The sequence below is a fragment of the Heterodontus francisci genome, chromosome 4 (genome assembly GCF_036365525.1).
Source record: "Heterodontus francisci isolate sHetFra1 chromosome 4, sHetFra1.hap1, whole genome shotgun sequence".
NCBI lineage: Eukaryota > Metazoa > Chordata > Chondrichthyes > Heterodontiformes > Heterodontidae > Heterodontus > Heterodontus francisci.
In genome coordinates, this window is record NC_090374.1 from 41,547,368 (window position 1) to 41,566,346 (window position 18,979).

At 45.8% G+C, this 18,979-nt stretch overlaps 1 protein-coding gene across 1 annotated transcript in view; it reads right to left on the reverse strand.

Moving 5' to 3' along the window:
* LOC137368789 (ufm1-specific protease 2-like) overlaps positions 1 to 18,979 on the reverse strand; it is a 93,497-nt gene that overhangs the window by 10,385 nt on the left and 64,133 nt on the right. The window contains exons 8-11 of the mRNA XM_068028993.1: positions 12,450 to 12,593; positions 12,098 to 12,262; positions 10,241 to 10,362; positions 9,753 to 9,786 (exon numbers count right to left, since the gene is read on the reverse strand). Coding sequence (XP_067885094.1) covers positions 9,753 to 9,786; positions 10,241 to 10,362; positions 12,098 to 12,262; positions 12,450 to 12,593 — 465 coding nt within the window. The remainder of the gene's footprint in view (positions 1 to 9,752; positions 9,787 to 10,240; positions 10,363 to 12,097; positions 12,263 to 12,449; positions 12,594 to 18,979) is intronic.

Consider the following 18,979-nt stretch of genomic DNA (forward strand, 5'->3'; position numbering starts at 1 on the left):
AGAAGGTCATTGATGAAGCAGCTGAGGATGGTTGGGCCTAGGACACTACCCTGAGAAACTCCTGCAGTGATGTCCTGGAGCTCAGATGACTGACCTCCAACAACCACAACCATCTTCCTTTGCGCCAGGTATGACTCCAGCCAGCGGAGGGTTTTCCCCCTGATTCCCATTGACCTCAGTTTTGCTAGGGCTCCTTAATGCCATACTCGGTCAAATGCTGCCTTGATGTCAAGGGCAGTCACTCTCACCTCACCTCTGGAGTTCAGCTCTTTTGACGGAACCCAAACTGAGCGTCACTGAGCAGGTTATTGTTAAGCAAGTGCCGCTTGATGGCACTGTTGATGACACCTTCCATCACTTTACTGATGATTGAGAATAGGCTTATGGGGCGGTAATTGGCCGGGTTGGACTTGTCCAGCTTTTTGTGTACAGGACATACCTGGGCAATTTTCCACATTGCAAGGTAGATGCCAGTGTTGTAGCTGTACTAGAACAGCTCGGCTAGGGGCGTAGCAAGCTCTGGAGCACAGGTCTTAAGTACTATTGCTAGAATATTGTCAGGGCCCATAGCTTTTGCAGTATCCAGTGCATTCAGTCGTTTCTTGATATCACATGGAGTGAATCGAATTGGCTGAAGTCTGGCATCTGTGATGCTGGGGACTTCAGGAGGAGGCCGAGATGGATCATCAACTAGGCACTTCTGGCTGAAGATTGTTGCAAATGCTTCAGCCTTATCTTTCGCACTGATGTGCTGGGCTCCCCCATCATTGAGGATGGGGATATTGGTGGAGCCACCTCCTCCAGTTAGTTGTTTAATTGTCCACCAGCATTCACGCCTAGATGTGGCAGGACTGCAGAGCTTAGATCTGATCCGTTGGTTATGGGATCGCTTAGCTCTGTCTATTGCATGCTGCTTACGCAGTTTGGCATGCAAGTAGTCCTGGGTTGTAGCTTCACCAGATTGACACCTCATTTTGAGGTATGCCTGGTGCTGCTCCTGGCATGCCCTCCTGCACTCTTCCTTGAACCTGGGTTTGTCTCCTGGCTTGATGGTAATGGTAGAGTGGGGGATATGCCGGGCCATGAGGTTACAGATTATGGTTGAGTCCAATTCTGCTGCTGCTGATGGCCCACAGCGCCTCATGGATGCCCAGTTTTGCATTGCTAGATCTGTTCGAAATCTATCCCATTTAGCACGGTGATAGTGCCTCACAACACGATGGACGGTATCCTCAATGTGATGGTGGTATTTCGTCTCCACAAGGACTGTGCGGTGGTCACTCCTACCAATACAGTCATGGACAAAAGCATCTGCGCAGGCAGATTGGTGAGGATCAGGTCAAGCATGTTTTTCCCTCGTGTTGGTTCCCCACCACCTGCTGCAGACCCAGTCTAGCAGCTATGTCTTTTAGGACTCGGCCAGCTTGGTCAGTAGTGGTGCTACCGAGCCACTCTTGGTGATGGACATTGCAGTCCCCCACCCAGAGTACATTTTGTGCCCTTGCCACCCTCAGTGCTTCCTCCAAGTGGTGTTCAACATGGAGGAGTACTGAGATCAGCTGAGGGAGGGCAGTAGGTGGTAATCAGTAGGAGGTTACCTTGCCCATGTTTGACCTGATGTCATGAGACTTCATGGGGTCTGGAGTCAATGTTCAGGACTCCCAGGGCAACTCCCTCCCCACTGTATACCACTGTGCCACCACCTCTGGTGGGTCCGTCCTGCCGGTGGGAGAGGACATACCCGGGGATGTTGGTGGCAGTGTCTGGGACATTGTCTGTAAGGTATGATTCTGTGAGTATGACTATGTCAGGCTGTTGCTTGACTAGTGTGTGGGACAACTCTCCCAACTTTGGCACAAGCCCCCAGATGTTAGTAAGGAGGACTTTGCAGGGTCGACGGGGCTGGGTTTGCCGTTGTCGTTTCTGTTGCCTCGGTCGATGCCAGGTGGTCTATCTGGTTTCATTCCTTTTTATTGGCTTTGTAGCGGTTAGGTACAACTGAGTGGCTTGCTAGGCCATTTCAGAGGGCATGTAAGAGTTAACCACAGCTGTGGGTCTGGAGTCACATGTCGGCCAGACCAGGTACAATGGTTTCATGGCCATCATTAGACTAGCTTTTTAATTCCAGATTTATTAATTAAATTCAAATTGCACCTTCTGCTGTGGTGGGATTTGAACCCATGTCCCCAGAGAAATACCCCTGGGTCTCCAGGTTACTAGTCCAGTGATAATACCACTACGCCACTGCCTACCCATTTCCTTCAAATATAATTGACGAGGAGGAAAATCTTCACCATAGCCTCCAAGTACTTTCAGGATAGTGAGTGAACTGTGACAGAGGCCCTTTCCTTTTGTTTTTAAATGTTGTAACCTTAATTGCAACATTAAAGTACCAGATGTTCCAGGTGTAACCATTTTCATCTATCCGATACAAGGCATCAGAGTGAGGTAGAAGGACTTCTAGTTACAACCAGGACACGTCTCTTCTAATCTCTGTTATATCTATTGAATCCGAATTCCCTGTGTGCGCAGTCAACTATACTAACAATATGCATACTATTACCTGCACCAGATTCCACCCCCCCTCCCCCCCCTTTACCCCCCTTCCACCACCCCCCCACCCCCGTCCCCTTCCCTGCTCCACCCTCTCAGCTCACCCCCTCACAACCCCGTCCCAGCCCCCCCCCCCCCGCACCATCTTCACCCCGCACCCCCTTCCCCTGCACCCCCCCCCCCACCCCCTCCCTCTACCCCTCCCCCTTGCATCCCCTCCTCCCACCGGCACCATCCTACACCTGTGTAGGGGCCCCAACAACCCCACTGCCTTGTGGGCGTCTCGGGAGAGACCAAGGCTAAGGGAGTAAACCCTAACAGAAAATCCGGAGCGGAACCCCGTAGGCGGTCATGTGTCACCTTTGGCATGTTTCCGGCAGTTCCTGCAGCCATACTGGTGCCAAACGTCGTGTCCTGCACTCCTTTGGACCCCACCAGAAAGGCCGAGAGGGGGGTTTTGACGACTGGGCAACTCTCAACCTCCATAAATTTGCCCAGGCATGCGCCATGGAGAGGTCACTCCATAGTTGCCTCACAGCGACTGAAACAACACGGAAGGCAGCAGTTACGGGTTATAAGTCCAGATAAATTGGCGTAGAAACTGGGCGCCACGGGTTGCCTTTGTCGGTGGGAGAGGTCATTGCACCTCACTGGACAGCTACCGCCCGCCTCAAACCGGGCAGCCCCCGGTCAATAAGGTTCTGTCCCGCCACAGTCTGCCTGCTTCAATGGGTGCTTGGAGCTCAGGGTCATTGCCCGAAAGGTGGACTGATACACCGCACCAAACAACATGAAAAAAGGAAAGAAGGTACCAGCCCTTCGCTTTGCAAGCTGGAACGTCAGAACTATGTGTCCTGGCCTGTCGGAAGACCTTACACAAATCAACGATTCTCGGAAGACCGCCATCATTAACAACGAGCTCAGTAGACTCAATGTGGACATTGCAGCACTTCAGGAGACTCGCCTCCCCGCGAGTGGCTCTCTAGCAGAGCAAGACTACACCTTCTTCTGGCAGGGCAGGGATCCTGAAGAACCAAGACAGCATGGAGTGGGCTTCGCCATCAGAAACTCCTTGCTCAGCATGATAGAGCCTCCCTCAAATGGCTCGGAACGCATACTGTCCATCCGACTGCTCACCACCTCTGGTCCAGTACACCTACTCAGCATCTATGCTCCAACACTCTGTTCCGCACCTGAAGCTAAAGACCAGTTCTATGAACAACTCCATAACATCATTAGCAGCATCCCCAACACCGAACACCTATTCCTGCTGGGGGACTTTAATGCCAGGGTTGGGGCCGACCATGACTCATGGCCCTCCTGCCTTGGGCGCTATGGCGTTGGAAGGATGAATGAGAACGGGCAGAGACTGCTTGAGTTGTGTACCTATCATAACCTCTGCATCACCAACTCGTTCTTTCACACTAAACCCTGTCACCAGGTTTCATGGAGGCACCCAAGATCACGTCGTTGGCACCAGCTAGACCTCATTGTCACAAGGCGAGCCGCCTTAAACAGTGTTCAAATCACACGCAGCTTCCACAGTGCGGACTGCGACACCGACCACTCCCTGGTGTGCAGCAAGGTTAGACTCAGACCAAAGAAGTTGCATCATTCCAAGCAGAAGGGCCACCCGCGCATCAACACGAGCAGAATCTCTCACCCACAGCTGTTACAAAAATTTCTAAATTCACTTGTAACAGCCCTTCAAAACACTCCCACAGGGGATGCTGAGACCAAGTGGGCCCACATCAGAGACGCCATCTATGAGTCAGCTTTGACCACCTACGGCAAAAGTGCGAAGAGAAATGCAGACTGGTTTCAATCTCATAATGAAGAGCTGGAACCTGTCATAGCCGCTAAGCGCATTGCACTTTTGAACTACAAGAAAGCCCCCAGCGATTTAACATCCGCAGCACTTAAAGCAGCCAGAAGTACTGCACAAAGAACAGCTAGGCGTTGCGCAAACGACTACTGGCAACACCTATGCAGTCATATTCAGCTGGCCTCAGACACCGGAAACATCAGAGGAATGTATGATGGCATGAAGAGAGCTCTTGGGCCAACCATCAAGAAGATCACCCCCCTCAAATCTAAATCGGGGGACATAATCACTGACCAACGCAAACAGATGGACCGCTGGGTTGAGCACTACCTAGAACTGTACTCCAGGGAGAATGCTGTCACTGAGACTGCCCTCAATGCAGCCCAGCCTCTACCAGTCATGGATGAGCTGGACATACAGCCAACCAAATCGGAACTCAGTGATGCCATTGATTCCCTAGCCAGCGGAAAAGCCCCTGGGAAGGACAGCATTACCCCTGAAATAATCAAGAGTGCCAAGCCTGCTATACTCTCAGCACTACATGAACTGCTATGCCTGTGCTGGGACGAGGGAGCAGTACCCCAGGACATGCGCGATGCCAACATCATCACCCTCTATAAAAACAAAGGTGACCGCGGTGACTGCAACAACTACCGTGGAATCTCCCTGCTCAGCATAGTGGGGAAAGTCTTTGCTCGAGTCGCTCTGAACAGGCTCCAGAAGCTGGCCGAGCGCGTCTACCCTGAGGCACAGTGTGGCTTTCGTGCAGAGAGATCGACTATTGACATGCTGTTCTCCCTTCGTCAGATACAGGAGAAATGCCGTGAACAACAGATGCCCCTCTACATTGCTTTCATTGATCTCACCAAAGCCTTTGACCTCGTCAGCAGACGTGGTCTCTTCAGACTACTAGAAAAGATCGGATGTCCACCAAAGCTACTAAGTATCATCACCTCATTCCATGACAATATGAAAGGCACAATTCAACATGGTGGCTCCTCATCAGAGCCCTTTCCTATCCTGAGTGGTGTGAAACAGGGCTGTGTTCTCGCACCCACACTTTTTGGGATTTTCTTCTCCCTGCTGCTTTCACATGCGTTCAAATCCTCTGAAGAAGGAATTTTCCTCCACACAAGATCAGGGGGCAGGTTGTTCAACCTTGCCCGTCTAGGAGCGAAGTCCAAAGTACGGAAAGTCCTCATCAGAGAACTCCTCTTTGCTGACGATGCTGCTTTAACATCTCACACTGAAGAATGCCTGCAGAGTCTCATCGACAGGTTTGCGTCTGCCTGCAATGAATTTGGCCTAACCATCAGCCTCAAGAAAATGAACATCATGGGGCAGGATGTCAGAAATGCTCCATCCATCAATATTGGCGACCACGCTCTGGAAGTGGTTCAAGAGTTCACCTACCTAGGCTCAACTATCACCAGTAACCTGTCTCTAGATGCAGAAATCAACAAGCGCATGGGTAAGGCTTCCACTGCTATGTTCAGACTGGCCAAGAGAGTGTGGGAAAATGGCGCACTGACACGGAACACAAAAGTCCGAGTGTATCAGGCCTGTGTCCTCAGTACCTTGCTCTACGGCAGCGAGGCCTGGACAACGTATGCCAGCCAAGAGCGACGTCTCAATTCATTCCATCTTCGCTGCCTTCGGAGAATACTTGGCATCAGGTGGCAGGACTATATCTCCAACACAGAAGTCCTTGAAGCGGCCAACATCCCCAGCTTATACACACTACTGAGTCAGCGGCGCTTGAGATGGCTTGGCCATGTGAGCCGCATGGAAGATGGCAGGATCCCCAAAGACACATTGTACAGCGAGCTCGCCACTGGTATCAGACCCACCGGCTGTCCATGTCTCCGTTATAAAGACGTCTGCAAACGCGACATGAAATCGTGTGACATTGATCACAAGTCGTGGGAGTCAGTTGCCAGCATTCGCCAGAGCTGGCGGGCAGCCATAAAGACAGGGCTAAATTGTGGCGAGTCGAAGAGACTTAGTAGTTGGCAGGAAAAAAGACAGAGGCGCAAGGGGAGAGCCAACTGTGCAACAGCCCCAACAAACAAATTTCTCTGCAGCACCTGTGGAAGAGCCTGTCACTCCAGAATTGGCCTTTATAGCCACTCCAGGCGCTGCTTCACAAATCACTGACCACCTCCAGGCGCGTATCCATTGTCTCTCGAGATAAGGAGGCCCAAAAGAAAAAAAGAAAGAACTAACAATATAGACTTTCATCACAGAGTATACAAGAATGAACAAAATAGTAACTGTAAAACTAAATTTCCTCGGAGCATTCAGATTGATCCAGGCTTGGATTTAGTCCAGACTCTAGATCCTCTGAAGTTGATCTGCATTTTAAACCAATACAGGCACATTAAAAGAGCTTGTTTAAATAAGACAGACATTCTCCACCATTGGGCCATCTTCTCCCTTTCCCAATGGTGCAACCAATACTTGGTAGTTTATCATCAGACTACATTTCTTTCCACTGCAACAAAAATCCAAATGGTATTTTCCTTGACGAATGAACTCCCCAACAATCAAAAGGCAGGAAGAGAAAAAGGTCTTCTCCTTTGTTCCTGTTCCTTAGCTCCAGAAGGAAGCTACTAATTTTCTCTGCAAATAAGCACCTACCAGCTCAACAAGTAATACATTTTAGGAAAATGAAATAGCAAATGGAAATATACCCTAAAGCCAAAATTCTTAGAGTGAAGGAACACTGATGCTATAATAAGATTAGAAACATGAAATGGGTACATCAAAGATTAATTGAAATGATTCCAGGAATGAGAAATCTGACAATTTGGGGCTTTTTCACTGGCACAAAGAAAACTAAGGGATGGAAACAAAGAGACATTTTGAGAGAGTAAATAAGAACATAAGAAATAGAAGCTGGAGTAGGCATTTTGACCCTTCCTGCCTGCTCCGCCATTCAACATGTGAGAATAAGAAATACTGAAATGTTGTTTCTACAGCTTGTGGAAAATTACCAAGAAGTCATTTTTACACAACATAATGAAATCACTGAAAAAGAGAACTGATAAGGGTATGTAAGTAAAGACAGTACAGCAGTTAAAAATTGTGCTTAGGCAGAGAAAAGAGAAACAGCAAGAGTTAGAACAAAGGATGTAGTGAATAAGAAACTGCCCCACTAAGATAAAGGCTGACAGCTGCAAGTTAAAACACACAATGGAGAGCCAAATAAGGTAAAACAACAACAAGAGTTAGGGGCTAGAAAGTTAGAGTAGGGGGAGAAGTAAACAGAGGAGGAGACTGTAGCAACTATAGGATAGGTTAGTGTCATAATATGTTATAACCAATAATGTAAACTAAAGGCGTGGAAAAATGGATTTGTATTGTATAAACATGAACTGAATATGTTGATCGGTGTGCCTGCTTGTAGGACACCCGATCTTGCAAGAACGTTAAATAAACTTACTTCTTCAGAGTTTGACTTGGTGTAAATTATTATTAAGTGGGCTACGTTTCTCACAAACAGATCATGGTTAATCTTCTACCTCAACTCCACCTTCCTGCACTATCCGTATCCCTTAACTCCCTCAGTCCCCAAAAATCTATCAACCTGGATCTTGAATATACCAACAAGGCACAGGTCAGGGCTGTCATAGAATACTCTCCACACACTTGAATGGGAGTAACTGTAAGTCATACTTAAAAAGCGCGACCCTATCCAAGGAAAAGCAGTCCATTTGATTGGCATCCCATCCACTGGCTTGACCATCCACTACCTCCACTATTGGTTAACTGTGGTAGCAATATATACTATCTACAGGATGCACTGCAGCAATTTTCCAATGTTTTTTTCGGCAACACCTCCCAAACTATTACCTAGAAGGACAAGGCCAGCGGTGCATGGGAATACCATCAACTCCAAGTTCGCTTCCAAATCACATGCCATCCTGAATTGGACATATATTGTTGTCCCACACGGGAGGTTAATAAGCAAAATTAGAGCACATGAGATTCGGGGTAATATACTGACGCAGATTGAGAATTGATTAATGGACAGAAAACAGAGAGTATGAATAAACAGGTCATTCTCAGGTTGGCAGGATGTGACTAGTGGGGTACTGCAAAGATCCGTGCTTGGGCCCCAACTATTCACAATCTATATCAATGATCTGAATGTGGGGAACAAATGTAAGTTTGCTGGTGACACAAAACTAGGTGGGAATGTAAGTTGTGGGGAGGATGCAAACAGGCTTCAATGGGATTTAGACAGGCTACGTGACTGGGCAAGAACATGGCAGATGGAATATAATGTGGAAAAATGTGAAGATATCTACTTTGATAGGAAAAACAGAAATGCAGAGTATTTCTTAAATGGTGAGAGATTGATAAGTGTTGATGTCTAAAGGGACCTGGGTGAACTTGTTCATAAGTCACTAAAAGCTAACATGCAGGTGTGGCAAGCAATTAGGAAGGCAAATGGTATACTGGCCTTTATTGCAAGAGGATTTGAGTACAGGAGTAAAGAAGTCTTTCTGCAATTGTATGGAGCCTTGGTAACCGCACCTGGAGTATTATGTACAGTTTTGGTCTCCTTACCTAAGGAAAGATATACTTGCCATAGATGGGGTGCAACAGAGGTTCACCACACTAATCCCTGGTATAGCGGGATTGTCCTATGAGGAGAGATTGAGGAGACAGGGCCTAAATTCTCTAGAGTTCAAAAAAATGAGAGGTGATCTCATTGAAACATACAAAATCCTTTCAGGGCTTGACAGGGTAGGTACAGGAAGAATGTTTCCTCTGGCTGGGGGGGTGGGGGTGGTGGAGTCTAGAACCAGAGGACTCAGTCACAGAATAAGAGGTAGGCCATTTAGGACTGAGATGAGGGGGAATTTCTTCAGTCAGAGGGTGCTGAATCTTTGGAATTCTCTACTCCAGAGGGCTGTGGAGGCTCAGGTCATTGAGTATATTCAAGACAGTAATCGATAGATTTCTAGATATTAAAGATATCAAGGGATATGGGGATAGTGTGGGAAAATGATGTTGAGGTAGAAGATTAGCCATGATCTAGCTGAATGGTGGAGCAGGTTCAAGGGGCCGAATGGCCTACTTCTGTTCATATTTCCTATGTTCCTTCATTGTCACCGGTTCAAAATGCTGAGACTTAATATCTGACTGCATTATGGAAAGGCTTCACCACATGGACTGCGGTGGTTCAAGAAGGCTCAACACCACCTTCGCAAAGGCAACCAAGGATGGGCAATAAATGCTGGCCTTGCCAATGACAGCCACATCCCAATAACAAAGAAAAGGGAGGGGTGGGCGGAATCTAATGAGAGGTTTTAAAAACTCTGAAAGGATTTGAGAGGGTAAATAATAAAAGATAGTTTCCAACGGTTCGGAAAAGGGGCAGGAATGGAAGATTATATCTGTAAGAACAAATCGGAAGTTAAGAGAAAATTTTCATACAGAGGATTATTAGAACATGGAATGCTTCACTGCAAGTGGTGCTACAACCAGAGACTATAATTTAAAATGTAATTAGACAAGTATTTGCAAAGGGAGAATATAAACAGCGATGTGGAAAAGGCATGGAAATGGGATTAGAGAGCTCTAGGTAAACAGCTGGCACAGGCACACATTTCCAAATAGCCGTCTTCTGTGCTGTAACTCCTATGATTTTATAAAAAATCAAGACAAAATGAAGGGGTACTTAAAGTGGAACACAAATCTTTTCTCTGTAATTTACAATAGATATGTATTTGTAACATATAACTCTGCACCTCAAGCTTCAACTGCTTCTAGTCATTTGCACTCTGGCTTACAGTGAAAGACAGACCAAAACATAATTTATAATGATCATATTACTATTTTTTTTCTTACTGGATCTTCATGGTGTTCGATGAAATATCCAAAGAATTTAATAATGTTGCGAACTGAAAAACTCCAATCCAGTCTGTTGGTGCCATACTTTTGAGAGCATCATCGTCAATTTCTGTCAACATCTGAAAATGCAAAAGGAAAACAGCTTATAAAAAGTAGCAATTCATGGAACATACATAATAAAATTAACATCACACATTCAGGGTTTGAACTTTTTTTATTCATCCCTTAGGAAAGTATTTATAATCTAGGCTGTTAAAGATACAAATCAAAGCACTGATCTGATTTTTAAAGTTGTAGATCAAGGGTGTTAATATTAATTTACATGGTGGGCCTGATCTTTTATCCTGGCACTTGGCTTGGACCATGTTCAGCAAAACAGTGGACATGCTGGTTTTTCCTGTATTTTATGCATAAAACTGGTTCAATTTTTATCAATTTCTGGATGTGAGGTCTTACACCTAATCTGTGCCAACAGTATTGCTGCCACCATAGTACTCTTGACTGCTTCTAGGCATCCCTGGTAGCCACCTGAAATTAGCACTGGATCAATTTAAATATGCAAAGAAGGGTCATGTAACTGTTGTAGGAATCTTCTGCAAAATGTATGAAAATAAGGTGGGGCATGCACTATGCAAGTTTTTCCAGGTCTACAGCGGCCTAAACCCTGGAGGCCGCTAAAGAATTGATAGGGAAACTCTCTATTACTTTCCCTTCTATGGACAGTGGAGGAGAGATGCTCCTCCCAACTCCCCAGCACTACTATTTGGCTAGCAGCAGCCCACTTAACCCTCATGTATCACCTCCATCTATTGGAGCGTGTGATGCGTCCTGACAGTGAGAATTCAGTCTCCATCCTCTTGTTACTCATTTGTCCATGAGTAAAAATAATCTTTCACAGTGGTCCCAGGTTTTGCTCAACACTTTGCTGCCCAGTACCCTCTCAACTCCACTCCTACTCAACACATTGATGCTGTTACTGCTAGCTCTGCAGGAGATGGTGGGCCCCACATTCAACCCACCCAACACCATTCCTCTCCCTGACTGCCCAAGCCACAATCTCCTACTCTTTTTCAGCCCCCAATGAAACAGCCCACTTACCTGATCTGCATTTCCCTAGACTCCCCCTTTCTCTTCGCTGGGCCCTATTTTCCAGACTCTAAACCACTTCACCCCCTAAGTCATCTCCCAACCCCAATGCGCCAATTTCAGTTTCTCTCCTGCATCCCCTACCTCCAACCCCAGTCCTCTGAGACCCTTTCCCCGACTGCCAGTTCTGTTACTCTCTCCCTCTCTCTCCCTGCCAAGCCTCAGTCTCCCACCTGCCCTTGCAGTCCCAAATTCCAAAACACATGACCAACAACTCCCCCATCCAGTCCAAATCTGTTTTCAAACCCTGTTCCCACCCGGTCCCAGTTTGTCTCCTCATCTCAACATAGCTCTGCCTCCATTTATAACAAAATGGAGGCAGACAGAGATGCTAATGGTTTGATATCCTCTAATGCTGTGTTGGGACACTTAAAGTGACTGGAGGGATGATGACCCCTCCCCACCAAAGTCTCATTGGCTCTGCCACTACCCAGCATTAAACCAGGAATTCCCTTTACTTGAAACTTATCAAATTTTATGAAGATATCCAGAAAAACAAGCTATTTAATTGAATTCAACTGATACTTTAGAGCTTCAATTATCTGATCAAACAGCAATCAAAATTGTTCTCAAAATGGATTTATCAGGGTGCTATGTTATACGGCAATAAACAAACTTTTTAAAATTAAGGTGTTTTTTGAGTATTCCCATAAGTAAGCATAGACAAGTGTAAAAAGTATTAATATTAATGTAAAAGAATTATTATACCTGCTGGATTTCTGGAAGTGTAGGTATAGGTTTGGCAATGTACCCCTGATAGTTGAACCAGGAGATGATGATTTGCAAACAACGGTATGGAGCACCCCATCCTCTGTCATCTACACCATCCTGCAAGTGGTGATTATAGGTATACAATCCGTGCACTATAAAAACCTGTTTTATAGTAAATAAAACATAAAATTTTAAGCTCAAAAGTGCAAATAATTGAGTCAAAATATGATTTTCTTCCCACCCTTTGGCCTATTTATGCATTATAAAAATGTTTGTAATAACAAATAATGCTGTTACTATGGTGATTTTGCTCTACAAGGTATACAGTATTGTAAATATGGGTTTATACCTTGAACTCATCAGGATTGGGAGGAAGAAGATACTTGTGTACATTTCTCACGTACTCATCCATTAACTCATCACTTGGAAACCGAAAAGCCATGGGACGGCGGAATAAGGGTTTATCGCCCAGACCAAGTTCAGTATGCAACTCCTGTACATATCAAAAAAATGCAAAACATTTAATCTGATAAGATCTTCATAAGATCCTTGGGTCATCATTTAAAGAATATTACTTTACAACCGAAACAAATATTTCTAGCCTAAAAACACAATGAAAAGTCCATAAGGCTCTAATTTCTGCAATGTCTTAGTGGCCTTACCCTACCCCAGCTAATAACAGAACACAACCACCGGCTGGATTTTATGTTGCTGCCGCCGAGTACGGTGGGGGCCGTAAAAGATGGCGGCCCGCACGTGCGGGTTTTACTCCGCAGAGCCGCCACGATCTTATACATGGCAGCTCATTAACAGGGCCGGGGTGGACTGACCCCCCCCCCCACCCGATGACGTGGAGGGGGCGGGTGAGCCATCCCCGGCAACGGCATCCGGCGCCACTGCGCAGGCTCCGGCATCATTTTTAAAGTGCTTCAAGGCCTAAGAAGAAACTTAAAGCTTAATTTATACATTACATTACATCTGCACTCCTCTCACCCACACCCCAAAGGAATAATCGAGTCATTAGTAGGCCATTCCCCTCCCAGAATAACTTTGATTCAGATTGCGACCTATCCCCCCTGTCCTTTAATAACTTAACTTAAAGAATGACTAGAGTTAGATTAGGGCCAATCAAGGATAGTAGTGGGAAGTTGTGTGTGGAATCAGAGGAGATAGGGGAAGTGTTAAATGAATATTTTGCGTCAGTATTTACAGTAGAGAAAGAAAATGTTGTTGAGAATACTGAGATTCAGCCTACGAGGCTAGATGGGATTGAGGTTCACAAGGAGGAGGTGTTAGCAATTTTGGAAAGTGTGAAAATAGATAAGTCCCCTGGGCCAGATGGGATTTATCCTAGGATTCTCTGGGAAGCTAGGGAGGAGATTGCAGAGCCTTTGTCCTTGATCTTTATGTCGTCATTGTCGACAGGAATAGTGCCGGAAGACTGGAGGATTGCAAATGTTGTCCCCTTGTTCAAGAAGGGGAGTAGAGACAGCCCTGGTAATTATAGACCTGTGAGCCTTACTTCGGTTGTGGGTAAAATGTTGGAAAAGGTTATAAGAGACAGGATTTATAATCATCTTGAAAAGAATAAGTTCATTAGAGATAGTCAGCACGGTTTTGTGACGGGTAGGTCGTGCCTCACAAACCTTATTGAGTTTTTCGAGAAGGTGACCAAACAGGTGGATGAGGGTAAAGCAGTGGATGTGGTGTATATGGATTTCAGTAAGGCGTTTGATAAGGTTCCCCACGGTAGGCTATTGTAGAAAATACGGAAGTATGGGGTTGAAGGTGATTTAGAGCTTTGGATCAGAAATTGGCTAGCTGAAAGAAGACAGAGGGTGGTGGTTGATGGCAAATGTTCATCCTGGGGTTTAGTTACTAGTGGTGTACCGCAAGGATCTGTTTTGGGGCCACTGCTGTTTGTCATTTTTATAAATGACCTGGAAGAGGGTGTAGAAGGGTGGGTTAGTAAATTTGCAGATGACACTAAGGTCGGTGGAGTTGTGGATAGTGCCGAAGGATGTTGTAGGGTACAGAGAGACATAGATAGGCTGCAGAGCTGGGCTGAGAGATGGCAAATGGAGTTTAATGCGGAAAAGTGTGAGGTGATTCACTTTGGAAGGAGTAACAGGAATGCAGAGTACTGGGCTAATGGGAAGATTCTTGGTAGTGTAGATGAACAGAGAGATCTTGGTGTCCAGGTGCATAAATCCCTGAAGGTTGCTAACCAGGTTAATAGGGCTGTTAAGAAGGCATATGGTGTGTTAGCTTTTATTAGTAGGGGGGTCGAGTTTCGGAGCCACGAGGTCATGCTGCAGCTGTACAAAACTCTGGTGAGACCGCACCTGGAGTATTGCGTGCAGTTCTGGTCACCGCATTATAGGAAGGATGTGGAAGCTATGGAAAGGGTGCAGAGGAGATTTACTAGGATGTTGCCTGGTATGGAGGGAAGGTCTTACGAGGAAAGGCTGAGGGACTTGAGGTTGTTTTCGTTGGAGAGAAGGAGGAGGAGAGGTGACTTAATAGAGACATATAAGATAATCAGAGGGTTAGATAGGGTGGATAGTGAGAGTCTTTTTCCTCGGATGGTGATGGCAAACACGAGGGGACATAGCTTCAAGTTGAGGGGTGATAGATATAGGACAGATGTGAGAGGTAGTTTCTTTACTCAGAGAGTAGTAAGGGCGTGGAACGCCCTGCCTGCAGCAGTAGTAGATTCGCCAACTTTAAGGGCATTTAAGTGGACATTGGATAGACATATGGATGAAAATGGAATAGTGTAGGTCAGATGGTTTCACAGGTCGGCGCAACATCGAGGGCCGAAGGGCCTGTACTGCGCTGTAATGTTCTAATTCTAATTCTAATTCTAATTAACCTTCAACCCCTTCCCACAATCCCTCCCACCAATCCAAAGAGTTTGACCCAGCTCTCCACCGCACCCCCCCCCACCCCCGCTTTGAGAAACTTATCTCCTCCCCCTTCCCCACTGGTGTTACGCCTCGTTTCCCTGGACAGGGATTCAAAGGCGCAGCAATGCCGGCCACCTCTATCAAGATGGAGGTGATGGGAATGTCATTAATGCAGGTGAGTTAATTTATTTGAATATTCAAATCTGGGTCCCATTGCCGAGTGGCCGGGGAGGCCACCACACGACTCGCTGGCTCCGGCAAGATCAGGATGGGCCCTGCCAGCATCGAGGTCTGTGGCGGGCCTCATCTGGGGCCATCTTCATGCCCCACCCCCCGCAGCCATGGATCCCAATGTCGAGGCTCCTACAAAATACAGCCTCACATATCTGGCAGCTACTAGGGCTGCTGCTCTACAGGTCACAAGAACTTCCAATTCCAGAAGTGGAACAGCATGATGAGATACTGTAGAAAATATCTAGACTGCAGTTCCACTCTATCCTGTTCCTTGGTTAAAATGTCCTTTGGACAGCAATGAGAAAACACATAAAGCACAGGATGCATTTCAAATGGGTCAACATTTGCAATTGTCTTAAGTCTAAACTTGGTCTAAATTACTACAAATTGAAGCTTGGAGGGGGAGGATGACTTCCACTGTAGTGTTTGACCACACATTTCAAGGCTTTGATATTGCATTGCTCTGGATTGGAATAAAGAAATGTTCACAAAATTTTCGAGATGTTTCCATAAAAGTAGAGTTTTTCTTAATGCAATCTCTTAAAAGGAAATATCCTATTTACCAAAGTCCAAAGACAGACTAGCCAGTGCCAATACTTAGGAGCCTATCAAGTACTTTCATGATTACTACTCGAGTTTAATTCATGCAGCCTGTCAGCACAGGCGACTTCCTGCCATCTGTTCAGCCAGATGGCTTTGTCCATTAGGTATTGCCTTACATTAGGGCTATCTGAAGCCAAGATAGGCTTTTAGGAACAGGAGTAGGCCATTCAGCCCCTCACGCCTTCCTTTACCATTCAATTACACCATGGCTAATCTGTACCCAAAATCCATTTACGTACCTTTGCTCATATACCTTGATATACTTACCTAACAAGAATTTAACCATCCATCACGGAAGCTTCCACTGCCTTACTGGGGACAGAGTTCCAGATTTCTACAGCTCTTTGTATGATTTTGCTTCTGAATGGCTTAATTCTAATTTTAAGATTATATTCGAAAACAAGAATCTAAAAACATCAGAAATAGGAGCTGGAGTAGGCCATTTGGCCTTTCGAGCCTGCTCCGCCATTTAGTAAAATCATACTGACCTTCTACCTCAATTCCACCTTCCCACACTATCCCCATATCTCCTAAGTCCCTTAGCATCCAAAAATATATCAAACTTTGTCGTGAATATAGTCAACAACTCAGTATCCACAGCCCTCTGGGGTAGAGAACTATAATGGTCCACAACCCTCTGAGTGAAGACATTTCATCTTATTTCAGCCCTAAATGGCCGACTCCTTATTCTGAGACTGTGAGCCCTAGTTCTCAACTCCTCAGCCAGGGGATACATCCTTCCAGCATCTACCTTGTCATACAAACATCCTTCCAGGAACTACATTGTCAAGTACTTTAAGAATTGATATGTTTCAATGAGATCACCTTTCATTCTACTAAATTGAAGGGAATATAATCTCTCTTCATAGGACAATGGCCTCATCCCAGGAATCAATCTAGTGAACCTTTGTTGCACTCTTTCCAAGGCAAGTATATCCTTCCTTAGGTAAAGAGACCATAAGTGCACAGAGTTCTCCAGGTGTGGTTTCAATAGATCCTATACAATTGCAGTAACACTTCTTCACATTTATTATCTAATCCCTTTGTAATAAAGGCTAACACATCATTTGGTTTCCAAATCCCTTGAAGAAATACACCAAGTTTTTGCAACCTGCCCTTATAATCTAACCCTGGTATGATTCAGTAAGTAAAATTGGTCAATCATCAACAGTACTGTGAACTTGCATGGCTTTGGCGTAACTGTACAAGTCTGCCACTGAGGGTAGGCTCCAATCCAAACCGCAATCACCAGGCATATCACCTTGCAGCCAACATACTTTCCTCTTCGCTCCAAGCAGGTTAATTACTCACAATTGAAGACAGGGCAAAAAAATTGAAGATGGCTGTTGGGGGATTGAAATCTAATCCAAGTACAGTAAGTGCAGTGATTCTTAAGGAAGTACAAGGAAGTAACTTGGGAAGTGATTTACGACCATTCAGAAACCAGGATTTTCACTGCTTCCAGGCACTTTACTGAAAATTGGGCACCATTCTTTTTATTCATTCATGGATATGGACATCGCTGGGTATACCAGCATTTACTGCCGATCCCTAATTACCCTTGAGAAGGTGGTGGTGAGCTTGAACTGCTGCATCCTTGTGGTGTAGGTAAACCCACAGTGCTGTTAGGAAGGAAGTTCCAGGATTTTGACCCAGCGACAGTGAAGGAACAGCGATATAGTTCCAGGTCAGGATGGTGTATAGCTTGCAGGGGAACTTGCAGGTGGTGGTGTTCCCATGCATCTGCTGCTTTTGTCCTTCTAGGTGGTAGAGGTCCTGGGTTTGGAAGGTGCTGTTGAAGGAGCCTTGGTGAGTTGCTGCACTGCATCTTGTAGATGGTACATATTGCTGCCACTGTGCATCAGTGATGAAGGGATTGAATGTTAAAGGTGGTGGATGGGGTGCCATTCAAGCGGGCTGCTTTGTCCTTGATGGTGTTGAGCTTCTGGAGTGTTGTAGCAGTTGCACCCATTCAGGCAAGTGGAGAGTATTCCATCACACTCCTGACGTTGTAGATGGTGGACTGGAACTGGGGAGTCAGGAGGTGAGTTACTCAAAGAACAAAAGAACAAAGATAATTACAGCACAGGAACAGGCCCTTCGGCCCTCCAAGCCTGCGCCGATCCAGATCCTCTCTCTACACATGTCGCCTATTTTCTAAGGTTCTGTATCTCTTTTCTTCCTGCCCATTCATGTATCTGTCTAGATACATCTTAAAAGACTCCATCGTGCCCGCGTCTACCACCTCCGCTGGCAACGCGTTCCAGGTGCCCACCACCCTCTGCGTAAAGAACTTTCCACGCATATCCCCCCTAAACATTTCCCCTTTCACTTTGAACTCGTGTCCTCGCCGCAGAATTCCCAGCCTCTGACCTGCTCTTGTAGCTACCGTATTTATGTGGCTGGTCCACGTCAGTTTCCAGTCAATGGTAACCCCCAGGACGTTGATAGTTGGGGATTCAGTGACGATAATGCCATTGAAGGGGAGATGGTTAGATTCTCTCTTGTTGGAGATGGTCATTGCCTGTGTTACGACCAGGTGAGAAAGGTGTCTCGGGGTTTTTTACTGCCTTCATCTGGTCTTATTGTAACAGGGTTTAATTTTAAACACAGTGTGTTTTGAGCTTCCCCTTGGTGAATCCTTGTTCACTGCTTTCCAACTATAAGGCAAAGAAATGAGCACAAGCAGGCTTTCTTAGGTTTGAAGAAGAAAAGTGAAATTTATTAAAACTTAAACTAAAAACTTAAACTCTAATTCAGTTAATGCCTACGGATATACGGCGCACCCACGCTAGAATGCACACGCGATACACAAATGCAAATGGGGAAAGAAAAGAGCGGAAGAAAAGTAGAGAGGTTTGAGGCAGTCTCTGATGGGGGTTTCTTGTTACTGTTTCTGTGTTTCCAGCTCGCCATAGAGTCTTTGATTGTAGACAGTTCTTAGTTTATGTTGGGGCCCAGTATTTTTCTTAAACCTTGTTCACGTAGGAGACTTTTATCTCTTTGAGTTCACACGTCTTCTATGGGTCTTCTGTTCCGTGAGAAAGAGATGGGAGTAGACAGGAGAGAAATGTTCTCAGTCCAGAAGCAAAGTGCTTTCTGAGTTTTAAACCTGTGGCCAGTTCAAATTCAA